The sequence below is a fragment of the Drosophila ficusphila genome, unplaced genomic scaffold (assembly GCF_018152265.1).
Source record: "Drosophila ficusphila isolate 14025-0441.05 unplaced genomic scaffold, ASM1815226v1 contig_286, whole genome shotgun sequence".
Lineage (NCBI taxonomy): Eukaryota > Metazoa > Arthropoda > Insecta > Diptera > Drosophilidae > Drosophila > Drosophila ficusphila.
In genome coordinates this window covers 6,919,312-6,934,901 of record NW_025064189.1, presented here as the reverse complement: position 1 = coordinate 6,934,901, position 15,590 = coordinate 6,919,312, and the positions used below count along the sequence as shown (strand labels likewise).

Below are 15,590 nucleotides of genomic sequence, written 5' to 3'. Positions count from 1 at the left end.
CAGGCTTCTGGTCTAATAGCAGGAACGCAATTCGTAGAGATTTACAGAATGTAAAGAAAATGTTAATAAAAGGAGAATCGATTTTTCTGTTACTTTTAAATGTAAATCTTTTGTTCGCTAAAATTATATTCTTTTATGGATTTTAAGCCAGAAGCCGAAACCTAAGCCAAAATTTAAATAAACTTATTTTTATATGACTTTTTTGTCTATGAACTGAACTGGTAGATTAAAGATTAAATTGAAACGATGGTTGTTAATAGGGCGGTAAAACCGAAACATATATTTAATCATAAAAATGTACATATATTTCCACTGAAAGATGATAAGCTTTTTGGAAGCTTACTGAGAGGTTTAGCTACATATGTATATAAAATAGAAAGCAATCTTGTTTTCAGATTTATTTGAAATTTCTCAGCTTAAGCAAACACAATGTCCCGAATCTTGGAAATAAGAGCGATTCTTTTGAGCTGCATCCTCTATGGCGTTGCAGGCCAGGATTGGGTAAGTCCTTGCACTCTATTTTATGAATAATATTTAACTCTTCAAGTAATTTTTAGATGAGAACTTTTAAAGTGGTCAATACCCCAATTCCGCCTTTGAGTAATTTTCAAAGTGCAGGAAACGAACGTTGCGGCTTGAGCAATCCGGATGGTCTGGGGATCGATGTGAAAGTAACCGGTGATTACACTAGACCAGGTCAATATCCCTGGGTGGTTGCCCTCTTCAACAGAGGACAATTCTTCGCAGGTGGTTCCCTAATTAAACCGGGAGTCGTCCTAACCGCCAGTTATCCACTAGAATCCAAGGTAGCGGAGGATATTATAGTCAAAGCGGGAGCTTGGAACATTTCAGCCCTAGCCGAACAGTTGCCACGCGAGGAGCGCCAGGTGGACAGTATTGTGCGACACGAGAATTTCACGTTTGGCTTTGGAGGGAACAACATCGCACTCCTGTTCCTCAGCTCGCCGTTCGAGTTGAAGACTCACATCCGAACCATGTGTTTGCCCAGGCAGAGAAAGCCCTTTGAGCAAGGACGCTGCTTTGTCGCCGGATGGAGGTATGAACCGTGGCATAGCCAACAACTCGGTTTGCAAGAGCAAATTCCAGTAACTTTGGTCAATCGAGAAATATGTCAGAATAAGTGGAGAAAAGACGGCTACGACCCGGATTTCGTGGTGGGAAACGGATTGATCTGCGCCGAAAGAGTAGATCACTTGAGTGCTTGCACATTCTTCAGAGGATCTCCGCTCTTCTGTCCCACGGAGGAAGACCCAGCACGCTACGAACAGGCCGCCATCGTTGACTGGGGCTTCGGGTGTAGTAGCCGCCTCCCGAAAGTGTACACAAATGTGGCTTTTTACCGCAATTGGATTGATCAACAGGTGGCCAATAAGCCGCAATTTTAGGATCTCAGCAGTTATATAAAATGTAAATACACATGTCTTATAAGAAATATCTTCTTTCAGCTACAAATTAAACAAACGGGTACCTTATGTTAATTGGTTTATTCTTCGCATAGTAGTTTCCAACGTAAACGTTAAATAGAGAACGGCAAACATAAACTGGACGTGTTCATTGCATTATAGGTAAATATATATTAAAATTAGGGTCTAGCGTTAATTGCTTTCGTGTACAAATATTCAACAAAGTCATGAGTATAAATTTCAACTAATCTTACAGAGAAACGAGGAAGATACATTGTGCTCGGCGCCTTGGGCGTCGTTCGTTAGTGGTTTAGTTTCGATCTTCGCGAGTTAAGTACAAAAGAAGGCTAGCTTTGTGGTCAGTGCTCGATCGGGGATCAACTGAACGGGATCGGGAGTCAAGAGGCGGAAATCAACCAAAGCATTAATTAATCCATCCGTCGGCCATCCATCCATTTCGGCTTCTTTTTCTGATTCTGTTAGCAAAGTTCGTTACATGAAAAATGCTTACAAAAGTTTCTAGTTACACTATGACAGTTTACAATTGGCAAGTTTGAATCGTTATCCTCGTTAAGTATCCGGTTTGCTTTCGTTTGTTGCTTAGACGTTAGTATAATATCAGCTTTTGCTCTTCTCCTGCGAACTTTTGCAGCTTCTGCTCCTGCTGCTTGTCTTTTAAGTGTTCCTGGTCGTGTGTGTGTCTGTGGCTCCCACAAACGCGTTGGATTAGCTAATCGACATGCGATTAGAGAGCCGTCTTCATCATTCGCCCGCCATTTCGTCGATGCGACACCGCACGGCGTGCTCCAGCACCTCCAAGCTGGCGTAGTCCAGCTCCTTCACCAGACACAGAGTGGCGGACAGCAGATTCGAGTTCTGGGAAAGATTGTGATATGACTCGGTTAATGATCAATCGCCTATCGATGGTGTGTCACACTCACCCTGTTTACGGGCCTTCGATGGTAGCTCGAGTAGTGATTCATCACGGAGGCCGACAAAGTCGTAGTCGAGTCACTGTAACGACCCTCGGGTCGCCTGAAACATAGCACATAAATTAGATTAAAATATTTAAAGCTGTTATCAGTACAAGCAGAGCTTATGCACAAACCTAAGCCCTAATTGCTCTAATTGATTTGATTTTATTTGATTTTAATTCCAAGATAGTTTATATGAACGCCTGTTGTTTGTTTTGAAAATCGGGAAACAAATCACAAACTGACTGACTGGCTGGCTGGCTATCTGCCACATGCCACCTTGTTTGCCCCCAATAAAACTAGCGCGAACCGCGATAGGCGATAGGCTAATGGGCATGCCCATTCCGATGATTCCGTTCGATGACCTCACCTCGACCTGGGCCTGTCCTCCGGGTCCCACTCGCCGCCGTTCTCCCGGGCACTGCCGTTCCGGTAGGCAGTCGTCTCCGGACCCGCGCTGCGCCGCTGCGGGTGGTGCAGCTGCATCTGGCTGCCGTAGGGATTGTGGTGCACCTGCGGCGCCTGCTGGTGCTCCTCCCACTCGGTGAGGTCCGTCTGGCTGTGGCGGTAGTGCGCCGGGTAGGCTGGTCGGTCCGACTGGTAGTATTCCTGTGCGGGAATACCTCAATTAGATAGCTTCACCATCAAACCGATATCACCATCAGCGACCCAGCGATCCTGGCGATCTAAATCCTGACGAGGAACACCGGGCTTACCTTCATCGAGTGCGCGGAAATGCTGGGCGGGAGCGGCGCGGGCCGCACCTCCCTGTACGTTTGCGGACTACTCTCCTGGTCGGATCCCGGCGAGCGCTGCTCGTCCAGGTTCCGTGAACGGTGGCGTTAGTGGTGCGGTTTGCATTTTAGTTGGGGTTTTTTTCGGTTATAGATTGCATTTGGGAGCAGTGCATGGTGGGTGAGAGAGGCGGCAGATTAGAAACGTTAGATACGAGTTGATATCCCCACCAGGGCAATCCACACATGACAAATTGTTCAGCAAGTCATTCGAGGAGTCGGGGTAATTTCACTTTGCTTCGGTGGTTTTCCGAGGGACAAGCCCTTTCACCAGACACACAGAAAATAATAGCGATGTGCATTTAAAGTACATTTAGAAATAAAGAGATCTACATAGTTGAACAATTTTTGGAAATAAATTACCAAAATTACTTTCTGGTCCCTTATAGAATTTCAACTATTCCCAACAATCTGATCGAGGTTTCTTTCACGTCTATGAATACATAATGACCCATTTTATACAGTTCACTTTGGGCTCTTGTTTTGGTCTTCTTCGGCAATTATAGTCCGTCCCCCAAAGTTGCCATCTCTCTGCACTCTGCACTCGGTTCCAAAGTCAACCGAGTGACTTAACCCACAAACGCCGGCGAACAGAGACAATGGCCCATTGGACAGGCGGCGCCGGGAAAACGAAAGAACCTTAACCATGTCGAAGCCATCGCGTGACTCTGTCCCCCATTCCCATCCCCTCCTCCTCATCCATTCGAGTGTGACAGGCCCACACCCTCGTATCTCGAACCTCGAAGTTCGAAAATGGAGCCCTAAAAGTGGGCCCGGCGACAAGAGCTCAATTGTGTCATGTCGGATGCGTGGGGCTGTTATGGTGTTGTGTTTAGTGTTTAGTAGTTTCTGGGGATCTTACATCGTACTGGTGGTAGGAGGTGCGCTGCTCTTTGGTTATGGTGTTATACATGGGCGATGGCGGATGCACGGGTTCCTGGGGGAAAGGCCGAAACGAGATTAGTGGGGATTTTCGTTAAGCAGGAGAGCATTCAGAGTAATCTCGAATCTTACGACAAGCTGAAATTTATGACGCAGAAACTACAGCAAAGGTGTAGCACAATCAACGGAAAAGAAATTGAGTCACCAGAAAAATAAAAAATACATTTTAATAGGTTAAAAAGGCAGCCAAAATTACTAAAGGAAAATGTAGAAAATAATGTTCCCTAAATAAGTGTAAAAGCAACAGGTTTGTAAACAAATAAATAGTAAAGCATACAGAATCAAAATATGATAACTGAATTGCAGTTTGTGGAAAGGCGTTTCAAATTATACATTTTTCTACTGATTGAACTCTATACATTACTGAACCGTCTGGCTGACCTCCCATTACCTTGGTGGGCGTGGGTGGCTGGGAACCTTTCGGCGGATGAGCCGCCTGCCCCTGGTAGAGATCACTGGCACTGTGGCTGATGCTCCCAATCCCCTCGCTGCTGTTGTTGACCAGCGGACTGGGCAACTGCGGCGGCTTGTTAGCAAATGCAGTGGCAGAGTTAGTTGCAGAGTTAGTTGGGGGATACATGTCCAGAGGGAACAGAAATAGACCGAGACGGGGGCGAGAGTTGATTACAGAGTTCATTGCGAGGAGGCGAGAGAGATTATAGCCGCTAAACCAGGGCGTGGTGTGGGAAACTACACCCAGACAATGGGAGCCATTTACCTCTTTCATGGGACTCGAGCTGCGCCGCTGCTGCTGCTGCTGCTGCTGCGAGTGTTGCTGCTGCGGTTGCTGGTGGTGATATTGCTGCTGCTGCTGCTGCGGCGGCGAGTGCTGCGGGTAGCTGTGTTGCTGCTGCTGCTGCGGCATCTGCTGCGGCGACGTTCGCGCCGTCTGCTGCTGCTGCTGGTAGGCATCCTCGTACACCTCGTCCTCGGGCGCGGCGCCTCCACCTCCTCGTAAAGCATCGTCCAGCTCCTCCTGCGTGACCTCCACATTGTCGAGCTTCTTCAGGTTGGGCAGGGCACGTAACACGACCGCCCGATAGCTGTGATTGCGGCGAGACAGAGGCGAGACCGATCATTAGGGGCTTCTCAAACCACAGACTTTCAGGTATATATACATATATATGATAAGTGCGGTTTTTGTAAAAATAATAGACATAACATAGGCTATTTTAGGATAATAGTGAGGTAAATAATACTCATTAGGTAAGCCAAGTTAGGTGTAACCAAATTGGATATTTCACACGTTTCTCATTGTAAAGTACAATCGCACGAAATCACGTTTGGAAGATAATAAAAAACAGCAACAACGTATCAATAAGACTACATATAATATTTTGAATTAGATTTTATTTATTATTTTTTATTATAATTTATCATTAATATTTAGTATTTTTAACTATTTTTAGTATTTTTGTAGTATTTTTAAAGTATTTTTAGTATTCCTTAGTATTTTTAGTATTTTTGTTGTGTTCTTTAGCATTCATTTGTAAGTATTCCTTTAGTATTCTTTTAGTGTTTTTTTTAGTATTCTTTTAGTTTTCTTTAGTTTTTTTAGTATTCTTTAGTATTGTTTCATATTTGCTAGTATTTTTAGTATTCTTTAGTATATTTTTTAGTATTTTTGGTATTCTTTAAGATTATTATTATTTATTTAATTAAGAGAATTTTTATTTTATTTAAATTTTTATTTTTGTAATTTAATAATCCTAGTTACTCACTTGGGACCCGCTCGATCGCAGCAGGGGTTCTCCTCCAGCCAGAGGTATCTGAGGGCCGGCAGGTTCTGCAGGTAGGCGATCTCGTTGATGTCCGTGATGTTGTTCTTCCGCAGATAGAGCTCCTGCAGCTTGAGGCACTCCTCGAAGGGCGACAGCGTGCTGATCTTGTTGACACTGCAACATCGAGAAGCGAAACTTTTAGGTTCAAGAAACTTTCTCTCTTGACGAGGCGACAAAGGCGCCAGCCACCAACTAACTGCCGTGAATCATGCTCAAAACAGCACGAAACACAAAAGATTCTCCCCGGCAGCTGCGTGCGGTCATTAACTCGTCGGATTCTTCGCAGAATTCCCCACAAATAACTGTTAACGAAGCTCGGTAGGGGGAAAAGCTGATTGTCATCATTTGTCTGCGTCTAGGTCAGGTTTAAACTCAAGTTCCGGGCGATTCCCTACCCCCCTTCTTAGCACCTCGGCTCCTAACAATGCTAATTACTCTGAAGTGGCCAACTGCCGATGGCCAGAAGCGTGCCTTGATTGCCCGACTGATAGAGTAGGCAAAAACAAGATGTGTAGGCATGTTGCCAAACAGAAAAAAAGGAAGTAAGATAATGTAAGCCATTGAATTGAAATAAACTGAATTCGTGTTAAGAAACTTCATTTAAAAATACATTTTCTGTGAAATTTAATATATAATATCTCTTATTATTAAATGGAGATCAAAAAACGTAAATCTATCTTTGTCAGTTTCCAATTAAAAGCTATACAAGTGTCTTCAACCAAAGATTTAATGACACACTTAATACATTTTTCTCACTCTGTAAATACTAAAAACATTTTTCCCTTTGCAGGGCAGGTTGGGTAAAAACAACTGTCTAAACTTAGCCAGGAAGATCGCTAAATGGCACACGAGTGCATTGCCTCAGTGAATGTCTGGTATCTGGAATTCGCAGCTCCGATTCGCCTATTAATAGTAGTTCGGCGAGTAAATCAGGCCAATTGAATAAGTGTCCCCCCCGCCTCAAATATGCATAATCAATGTTGCTTCGAAGAGTCAAGGTTAACTGGCACTTGAGTCCTACCAAGTGGAAATACCACTGATAGTTCTGGTTGGACGTGAAAAGAAAAGTGCTAACAACACGCAAGTCAAATCAATACGAGTATGCACACTCATAATCCGGGGGAAATGGAATGCTAATGAGAAGGGGCTGTAAGGCCTCCAACCAAATGGAGACTACGCCAACGCATTTTACCTGAGGCATAGTGAACCGCACTGATTTATGGCTCATTTATTGCGTACGCCTCTCCAACCTAGCTCAACAGCAAAAGTTGAGAGCCCCACGTAAACTAATGCCCAACGAGTTGCGACTGAAAGGTTTTCCTTGTTTGTTCACTCGCAGGCCAAGTAAAGTAATGAAAACGGAGCAGACCTCTGCGAGAAGTTATTGCCCTCTGGCTTGCACGCTTGTCCTATCAATTTATTCATTCAGGTTTGTATATAGGAAAGCTATGCCATTATCTGTCGGCTGATAAAGCCAAGAGAGTTGGCATGAATTGCTGTAATAGCTTCCAGATAACAGAAGTAGCACGCAAGAACTTTTATACGGTTATCAAGTATCAGTTTATGGAGATTCAAGAAGGTAAAGGCCTATCAAAGGGCTTCCTATTTATTGTAACCATTTCAGTTGCTTCTAATCATTAAATAAGCTTATTCATATAACCAATATTTTGTTTTTAGCAAACTCATTAGAGATCACAACTGCATGAGTAAACTTAAGCAAATATTTGAACGCTAACAACAAGATGCCTTAAAGGGAGATACCTAAATAAACTTTATTCCCTTATCTGATTGCCTTTTATGGAACAGCTACTACTCCTTATGATTGCATATCTGCTACTCCTAACCATAAATATTGTTTCCTGTGGCGTATGCAAGAATTATTCGCTCGATCAGATAGTTCCTTTTGGAGCAAATGATACCCACATAATGGTTTCCTGCTCCAAAGTGCCATTCTCACGGTTCTTTTGCCCCAAGTTCAATGCCAAATCGCCCCAAGCCCGCTCCTTATAAGGCCACGAACTCTTGTTTATACCTCCGTCTCCATCTCGCATGTGCATAATTAAACGAATCGCCAGAGAGTCGAGGGTTCTCAGCATATTGCCAGCAGATGACGGAGAAGTTTGGCGGACGAATCGATTCCGACGACCTTGGCAGTCAAAATAATTGTCGCCTTTTAAGGCAAAAGCAACCAGCAGCCAGCAGCAGTCAGCAGCCAGCAGCGCATGCAAAGTTATCGAGCGACATGCAAGTAAGTACGAAAAAAAAACACGACTAACACAACAAGTACGAGATGAAGTACAAGGCGGAGATACAAAAGTATCTGGCAGATACGAGTCATAGTTATAATATCTGCCCCCCTACGCAGTGGCCTACGCGGCTTGGAAAAGTACGCGGCCAGTTGCTATTGCCAATTTGGGAGCTCCCACGACTTTTAGCTCATTTTTGTAGTTTTCTGCGGCCGCTTTTGCCGCTGCTTTTTGCATTAATTACGCGCTTGAGCGTGCCAAAGTATTTCTCGTATTTCAGCTTGCCTAATGACGGGGCGATGACATCACTCGAAAGCAAACATCTCGCCGGTTTGATATATCTTTCCCCTTTTTCGCGGCGGGAACCCGCCGACTCTGAATCAATCAGAGCGCGGGTCAGGAAATGATAATCGAGGTAATCCTTATACAAGATATGTTCGGTATATATACACCACTTACCTCAGAGCCAGAACCTCCACTCCACGCATTCGCTTGATGATGGACACATCGCTGAGATCACTGCCCCTGAAATAAGCAAAGAATAGATGGTATTTTAATAAAGATAAACATACAGTGGAGACCCCTTTTGAGCCCCCCTTACTTTAAGCTCGCTCTTATCGCGGATGGGTCAAGAGTGGGGGGGAAGTGGCTCGACTGCTTTTCACGCTTTTCCAAGCGTTTTTCTCGAGGGGCGCGTGTTTTTCCAGCCCAGGGAATCGTGAATCGTGACTCGCTCCAAAGTGGACACTTCTAAACTGGTTAGAAGATTGCCCCCGGATTTGGGTCGAGTGAAAGCAGGCGGCGCAGCAGAAGTGAGCAGCAAAGTGGGTAGATCCCCGAGACCTCAGGCCCCAGATCGCAGATCGCAGACCCATAGAAAATATCGAAGCTTTCACTACAGCTGCACCTGCCCCGGCACGATTAGCAATACTATAGTATAGATCGATGCACGGGCGGAAATTAGATCGAAAATCGATTAAACACACAGTGGGGCTGGTTTTTAAAAATTTCATTTAAGGTTCAACAACCCGTTTAACGAGAGGAAAATTATACATTTATTTATGAGTAATATTATTTAAGATAGGAGGATATTTATATTTATATTTTATTTATAATATGTTTTATTTATAAAGTAATAATTTTGATACAATTCTACCCGAAAAACCTTTAATAAATGCACACTTTTCTTAACTTTGTTAAATCTTTTGAGTATGTATATTATTTTGATAATAAAAAACAAATTACTCATCTTGAATGTTTTTTGTGCAGTGACTAATCAAAACAAACGCACAAAACCATTCATAATAAACATATTTTGTTTGCAAGCTTAGTTTTGCAAGAGTTAAATGATTTTACATGTTTTTAATATATATTTGTAAATAAGTTGGGTACTTACCAGCAATTTAGCTTTTTGATCAGGCCCAGATCGGACTGCTTGGCCCGCGCAATCACCATTTCCTCGGTGAGTCTCGACATTTTGTGTAATTGTGATTGCGATGGTGATGCTGTTGCTGTTGGCTGCTGCTGCTGCTGCTGCTCCAACTGGTCGTCCAACTGGTGTTCAACTGACCCGTGGCCACAGGTGTGCCACTTGCAGATTCCGGCTATTTGCTATAGGTATATACCGCCGATGGCTAACCACGTATTTAAGCCGCTTGTGAATGCCCAATTTTAGATGGCGAGAGGTGAGCAACAATGCAGTGCAAAACTACAACAGGTTACGCTGGCTAGGTAAATGATGTTGTTGTTTTTGTTGTTGATATTTTTTTGCTTAGTATTATTATTGTTGTTGTAATCACTGGCGTGTCGTAGGCGTTGCCCTGTTGTTGCTGCAATTTCTTTATAATTACGTATGTAGGCCTCCCGGTTTTCAAGTTCCTTTGGGTTCGTGTTTATCAACCGCTTGCAGTTGGAACTCTAATATTGATGTTTATATATATTTATTTTTAATGTTTCAGTTCCTTTTGGCTGGCTGTTTTATCCGTTATCCGTTATAGTTGGTATGTTTTTTGTTTTATCTGGCACTTTGTATCTGCATCTCGTAGTTACTGCAGCTAAAGCGAATCTCTTGCACGGATGACTAAGTCGCTCAGGTTGTTGCGCCGCGCTTTTGTTATTATTTTTACGATATCAACGTAACTCGCCGCTTTACAACCTATCCTACCACAATATCTCAATCTGAATCTCTATTTCACGCTCTCCCGCTTGTTGTTTTTGCCAAAAATTGTTGCTTGCATTGGGAGCTACGAGTAATTTTGGCCAATTTTACATTGTCTGGATCGATTTTTTCGCGCCCAGATGTTTCCGTTTTTGCCGAATTCCCGTTTTAGTGGGTGTCTATTGTGGGTTCGATTGTTATTATGTTTAGACTAATGAAAACACTTTTGCCGACACTTTCCGTTTCTAACTGACAGTCGTACGTAAAGCTAACTATGTTTAAGCAAAATTCAGACTTTTTCAGTTCCGATTTTCCGATTTTCCATGCACCTTTTTTCTTCTCTCTCGCTCTCCTACAGGTATGTATGTGTGTAGCCGTGTGTGTGTGAAGCACGCGAGAGTATTGGTTTGGGCACTGTGTGCCAGAGCGAGACAGCGGAGACGCGCGTGTTTTACACAATACTGCACTATTATACTATTATTAGTGTTATTTTTTTCGAATACGTGCGTTCAGCTCGACGGCGAGAAACAATCTGGGGGCTTTGGGGCCTTTCAGCCGTTTAACTGGAGCTTTCATTGTCTTTGTTTACGAATGCGGTGTGAAGAAGGAGAGAGCGCAAGAGAGGAAGAGAAACCGAGAGCGTGGGCGGCAAACCTGTTTTGTTTTGCTGAAAGTACGAGTGCTATTCATTACAAAGTTATTATCTGTAATATGTATTACATTTAACTGGTATTCTTACTAATATATTAAGTTGTCTGCGTCAAGTTTAAAAAAAAATTGAATAGTAAACTTTTACATGCTTCTAGGGATGTCACTTGCCACTAATGTGACCGTTCTTATTAGAAGTAACCCTTTAAAAAATGATTGGTATTAACAAGCCGCCAAGACCAAAACAATAACAATATATTAAGATATTCAAATTTTATTTATTTAAGTACACATTTGCTTAATTTTTTTCTCACTTTTAATACCCGAAAACCGTTACTAATCTTATAGTTTGGTATATACCTTTCTTTAGTACAATTTGGTATGATCGACTCCACCGCGTTGGTCACACTGCCAGAGTTCGTGCTGATTTATTTATAAATTAATTTCTCTCTATCTCGTATTCTCGCTTTGTTTCGTCGCCGCGACGTGTTGTTTTGTGAAAATTTGCATCGCATTTTCGAGCGCGTGCACAAGTGTTAGTCGGTGTGTTGACGTGCGAGGAAAAGCGACGCTCCAATTTGCGAGAGAGATCGGGGAAAACAACACACACAACATTGTCGTCATCCCAACGCAACAAGCCATTAAAAAATCATAACCTTGGGCGTGTATTAGTCGAGTGATCCGCACTCCGCCGATTTCCCCGCCCATTCCAACCCCCGATTTCGATTGGGATTACTTCGATTTTGGGGCCTGTTTCGCAGCCGTTTCTGTTTCCGAGCAAACATCTGGCGAGATAAGGGCCTATATACAGGCCGCCCCCTCTTACCGTCCCCCTCCGCCCGCTCTGCCCCATCGAAAGCCCAAAAACAACTTGGTTGCAAAAACGGCGCTGAACGTAAGTTGGATTACGTCATCGTTTGAGGGCAATTTTAGACTCTGATTGTGCCATATATACGCTTATATACCCGCAGTTATAGTTTCGCCTTTGAAGACAACAGACGCCCGCGCATCCAAACGCTTGTTATTTTTTCGCGAGATGATTCATGTGGGCGAGAGTACGTGGAACCTGCGGATCCTCATCACGGATTTGCAGGTGGAGAAGACCCTTCGCGTGAAGGGTGACCAGCACATAGGAGGCGTGATGCTGCAGCTGGTCGATCCGGAGATGCCAAAGGATTGGTCCGACCACGCGCTGTGGTGGCCCGCCAAGAATGTGTGGCTCACCAGGACGAGGTCCACTCTGGACCAGGCCGGAGTCCAGTCCGATTCGTTTCTTCACTTCACTCCCATGCACAAAACACTGAGGGTCCAGATGCCCGACCTGCGCTACCTGGACTATCGCGTCAACTTCTCGGCCAAAACCTTCGGGGCCGTTGTCAGCCTCTGCAAGGATCTGGACATACGCTACCCGGAGGAACTATCCTTCTGCAAACCCCTGGAGCCGGAGCATCTCAAGAAGAACTTCTCCAAGCTGCCGCAGCGCAAGATTCCCGTGGCGGAGGCGAATGGCATCGCCTACTTGCAGCCGGCGGCGGACACCAACTCCTTTGTGCCGATCACAGGAGCCTACAACGGCAGCAACGGCAGTCTCGATCGCTCGCACAATGGCAATCTGCTGTGCGCCCCGGTCTCTCCGTATGCCACCACTCCCCGGCGGGCAGCCACAGCTCCGGGCACGCCCATCAGTTCGCCCACGGGCACGTGGAAGCACAACTCCACCGGATATGCCAGCTACGACTCCAATTCTAGTTTCGGGGACCTGCAGGAGAACCTGGCCATGTCTCCTCGTTCACCCAGTCCGGATGTGAGGGCTCGCCTAGTGCGGCCCAAGTCGCTGGTGGAGAAAGCCCGTCTCAATGTGGGCTGGCTGGACTCATCGCTGTCCATCATGGAGCAGGGAGTCAGGGAGTACGACACCCTCTGCTTGCGCTTCAAGTACTACACGTTCTTCGACCTGAATCCCAAGTACGATCAGGTGCGGATCAACCAGCTGTACGAGCAGGCCAAGTGGAGCATTCTCAACGAGGAACTGGACGCCACCGAGGAGGAGACCCTCATGTTTGCCGCACTGCAGTTCCAGGTGAATCACCAGACCGATCTGCATCCACCGGGCATCGATTCGGGTATCGATTCTTCGAGTCAGGAGACTGGCGGCGAGGACGACATCGACTCCGCACTCAACGAGCTGCAGATCACGCTCGAGGGTCCGGGCGGTGGGAAGGATCAGGGCAACATCACCAGGATACCGGAGCTGGCGGACTATCTGAAATTCCTCAAGCCGCAGCGGTTCACGTTGAAGGGATACAAGCGCTACTTCTTCACCTACAGGGATCTGCATCTGCACCTGTACAAATCCCAGGAGGAGTCGAGGCGAGGAGCGCCCAGCATCAGCATCAACCTGCGGGGATGCGAGGTGACGCCAGATGTTAACCTGTCCCAAGGAAAGTTCGCCATCCGATTGGAAGTGCCGCCAGAGGGAAGGAGTGGTCCGAACAGCGAAGTCTGGGTGCGATGCGACAACGAGGAGCAGTACGCCAAGTGGATGGCCGCCTGCCGATTGGCGGCAAAGGGACGCTCCCTGGCCGACAGCTCCTACGACAGCGAAGTGAGCAGCATTCGGTCGCTGCTCCAGATGCAGAAACCCGCACAGGGAGCTCCGCTCGCCGTTAATCCCAGGAGCGTCGAGCCCATGGACTACCTTTCCCCCAAGATGATGCGCAAGCTATCCAGCAAGGCGGTCCAGCGGATCCTGGAGGCGCACGCCAACGTTCGCCAGCTGCCCCTGATGGAGGCCAAGATGAAGTATATCCAGGCCTGGCAGTCCCTGCCCGATTTCGGTGTGACTCTCTTCGTCATCAAGTTCGACGGCCACAAGAAGGAGGAGCTGCTGGGCGTGGCCAACAACCGCATCATGCGCATGGACCTCAGCTCCGGCGATCACATCAAGACCTGGCGCTACAACACAATGAAGGCCTGGAACGTGAACTGGGGCATCAAGTGCATGATGATCCAGCTGCAGGACGAGAACATCGTCTTCTCCGTTCAGTCGGCGGACTGCAAGGTGGTGCACGAGTTCATCGGCGGCTACATCTTCATGTCCATGCGGTCCAAGGAGAACAACCAGACGCTGAACGATGAGATGTTCCACAAACTGACGGGCGGATGGTCGTAAACGGATTACCGGAATCCGGAATCTAAGGGTGTGGAGAGGAGTCTTACGAGTGCCAAGCACAAACCTCGTCGCATGTTCTACAGTTTTATCTACATATATTTACCTAAAGTGGGGTGCGTTGATTTATGGGTTTAAATGTAATCTGCGGATTGTGTTAAGTAAATTTGTCTTAACAATAGTTAAAAATTCGTCTTCAATGTCAAATCATTACCAAGGCCATTTGTGTGTTATGGTTTTAACAAATCTAAAAATAAGCTAAATTTTTATCAGCCTTTTAGGCTGTTTGATTACTTTGCAGCATTTATATACAAAATAATTTATTTTATGAAGAGCAGAAGAGCTTTTTAATGTATTAGGAAAACTTGGCATAGATCCAAGTACAAGAATTTGTCTTGTAAAAATTGTTATTTAAAACTAGGGCAATGCTTGACTTAATTTTGAAATCATGTTGTCCAAAGATTATCTCCATTTTTATCAACCCAGTTAGTCGACGCACCCTAATCGAAAGCGTTGTGTGTGTATAAGTGTTAATGAGAGTGGAATTCTAGACTAATAACAATCACAATCACCACGCTGATAACGATGTTGTGCCTTCGCCAGAGCAATCTTAACCCAAAACAAGTCCAAGTCAATGTCCTGTGTTCTCTGTGTTGTCTGTTTTCTAACACAGCGTTAAAGTTTACACTACTTAAGTCCATTTTTTTACCACTCTTGTGCGGACTTGCGCGACTAACCCGCAGTTTTATATATTGTATATTTATTAAACAAATTAATAAGCAGAATAAATTATTTTATATGTTTTTAATGATCGTAAACGGCGGCCTGTTTGTTTGCATTCCAGCAGTGGCAGATGGAAACCCGAGCCCTCGGGGGATTACTCATTCAATTGTATTGCGGGTTGAGGAGGGCTTCTGGGGGGCGTTGATGCAAGAGTCGGGCGTTTATATAAAGCACGGGTATTGTTAATAATAACAGCGCACTCAATTGGATTGATAAGCACTGCGAGTCATTCGTGGCTATATGCGTATTCGAGATTATAGGAAGCTCCGCGGGTTATACCGTTGATTGATGACCGCGTCGCAGAGTTATGTGCCTCCGAATGGGGCAACTTCTCACGCAATGCCTTTCGAAATCTTCAATTTGATTTAATTTAAGGGGTGACTCCTCTTGTGCAGGAATTGCCGGATATGCGTAAGGAATGACAAGTGTGTAATCAGCGAAATGTTTGTTTTTAGAACGCTTGTTATTAATCACATATTTATGGGAAAGTTATGAAACCGAGTCCGACGCACGATATAGAAAAATCGGGAAAAGGGGCAGCTGCCAACCTCCCCTGACTGTCCCCTCATTGCATTCCACTACCCTCCCTGTATTTTGGTATCCCCAACTAACCCTATCCCCTCGGATCACTTTGGGTTTCGATAATCTGTAACATACTTTAGAGCTGAATT

The 15,590-nt window shown here is 45.2% G+C and overlaps 3 protein-coding genes across 7 annotated transcripts; 2 read left to right on the top strand and 1 right to left on the bottom strand.

The window, feature by feature from the left end:
* The first annotated feature begins 357 nt into the window (after positions 1–357).
* LOC122319885 (phenoloxidase-activating factor 2-like) lies at positions 358–1,499 on the top strand. Its single transcript, XM_043207721.1, has 2 exons — positions 358–501; positions 558–1,499. The coding sequence occupies exons 1-2, from the start codon at positions 430–432 to the stop codon at positions 1,404–1,406; spliced, it is 921 nt and encodes a 306-aa protein (XP_043063656.1). The 5' UTR covers positions 358–429; the 3' UTR covers positions 1,407–1,499.
* LOC108100544 (putative uncharacterized protein DDB_G0291608) lies at positions 1,487–11,128 on the bottom strand. 5 transcript variants are annotated; one of them, XR_001771998.2, is made up of 12 exons: positions 11,059–11,121; positions 9,558–11,001; positions 8,621–8,686; positions 5,856–6,029; positions 4,853–5,177; positions 4,526–4,660; positions 4,055–4,129; positions 3,115–3,210; positions 2,769–3,007; positions 2,366–2,459; positions 1,967–2,300; positions 1,487–1,900 (listed from the first exon to the last, which is right to left on the bottom strand). XR_001771998.2 is itself a non-coding variant. In XM_017204510.2 (11 exons), the coding sequence occupies exons 2-11, from the start codon at positions 9,635–9,637 to the stop codon at positions 2,187–2,189; spliced, it is 1,398 nt and encodes a 465-aa protein (XP_017059999.1). In that variant the 5' UTR covers positions 9,638–10,986; positions 11,059–11,128; the 3' UTR covers positions 1,487–2,186. The 5 variants fall into 5 exon arrangements, 4 of the variants coding, with proteins under 4 accessions (XP_017059999.1, XP_017059998.1, XP_017060000.1 ...); XM_017204510.2 differs by having other exon boundaries at positions 1,487–2,300; positions 9,558–10,986; positions 11,059–11,128; XM_017204509.2 differs by having other exon boundaries at positions 1,487–2,300.
* A 223-nt stretch (positions 11,129–11,351) lies between these two features.
* Positions 11,352–14,954, top strand: LOC108100594 (unc-112-related protein). The gene is made up of 2 exons (XM_017204575.2): positions 11,352–11,862; positions 11,939–14,954. The coding sequence occupies exon 2, from the start codon at positions 12,004–12,006 to the stop codon at positions 14,137–14,139; it is 2,136 nt and encodes a 711-aa protein (XP_017060064.1). The 5' UTR covers positions 11,352–11,862; positions 11,939–12,003; the 3' UTR covers positions 14,140–14,954.
* Positions 14,955–15,590: the final 636 nt, after the last annotated feature.

What these genes read in the sequence shown, in the direction of transcription:
- LOC122319885 (XM_043207721.1), top strand. Translation starts at nt 430, where the DNA reads ATGTCCCGAATCTTGGAAATAAGAGCGATTCTTTTGAGCTGCATCCTC. An exon ending in GCGTTGCAGGCCAGGATTGG is followed by an intron (nt 502 to 557) that starts GTAAGTCCTTGC and finishes AGTAATTTTTAG; the next exon opens with ATGAGAACTTTTAAAGTGGT.
- LOC108100544 (XM_017204510.2), bottom strand. Translation starts at nt 9,637, where the DNA reads ATGTCGAGACTCACCGAGGAAATGGTGATTGCGCGGGCCAAGCAGTCC. An exon ending in GCTCGAGTCCCATGAAAGAG is followed by an intron (nt 4,661 to 4,852) that starts GTAAATGGCTCC and finishes TTTGCTAACAAG; the next exon opens with CCGCCGCAGTTGCCCAGTCC. An exon ending in GAGGACAGGCCCAGGTCGAG is followed by an intron (nt 2,460 to 2,768) that starts GTGAGGTCATCG and finishes GCTATGTTTCAG; the next exon opens with GCGACCCGAGGGTCGTTACA.
- LOC108100594 (XM_017204575.2), top strand. Translation starts at nt 12,004, where the DNA reads ATGATTCATGTGGGCGAGAGTACGTGGAACCTGCGGATCCTCATCACG.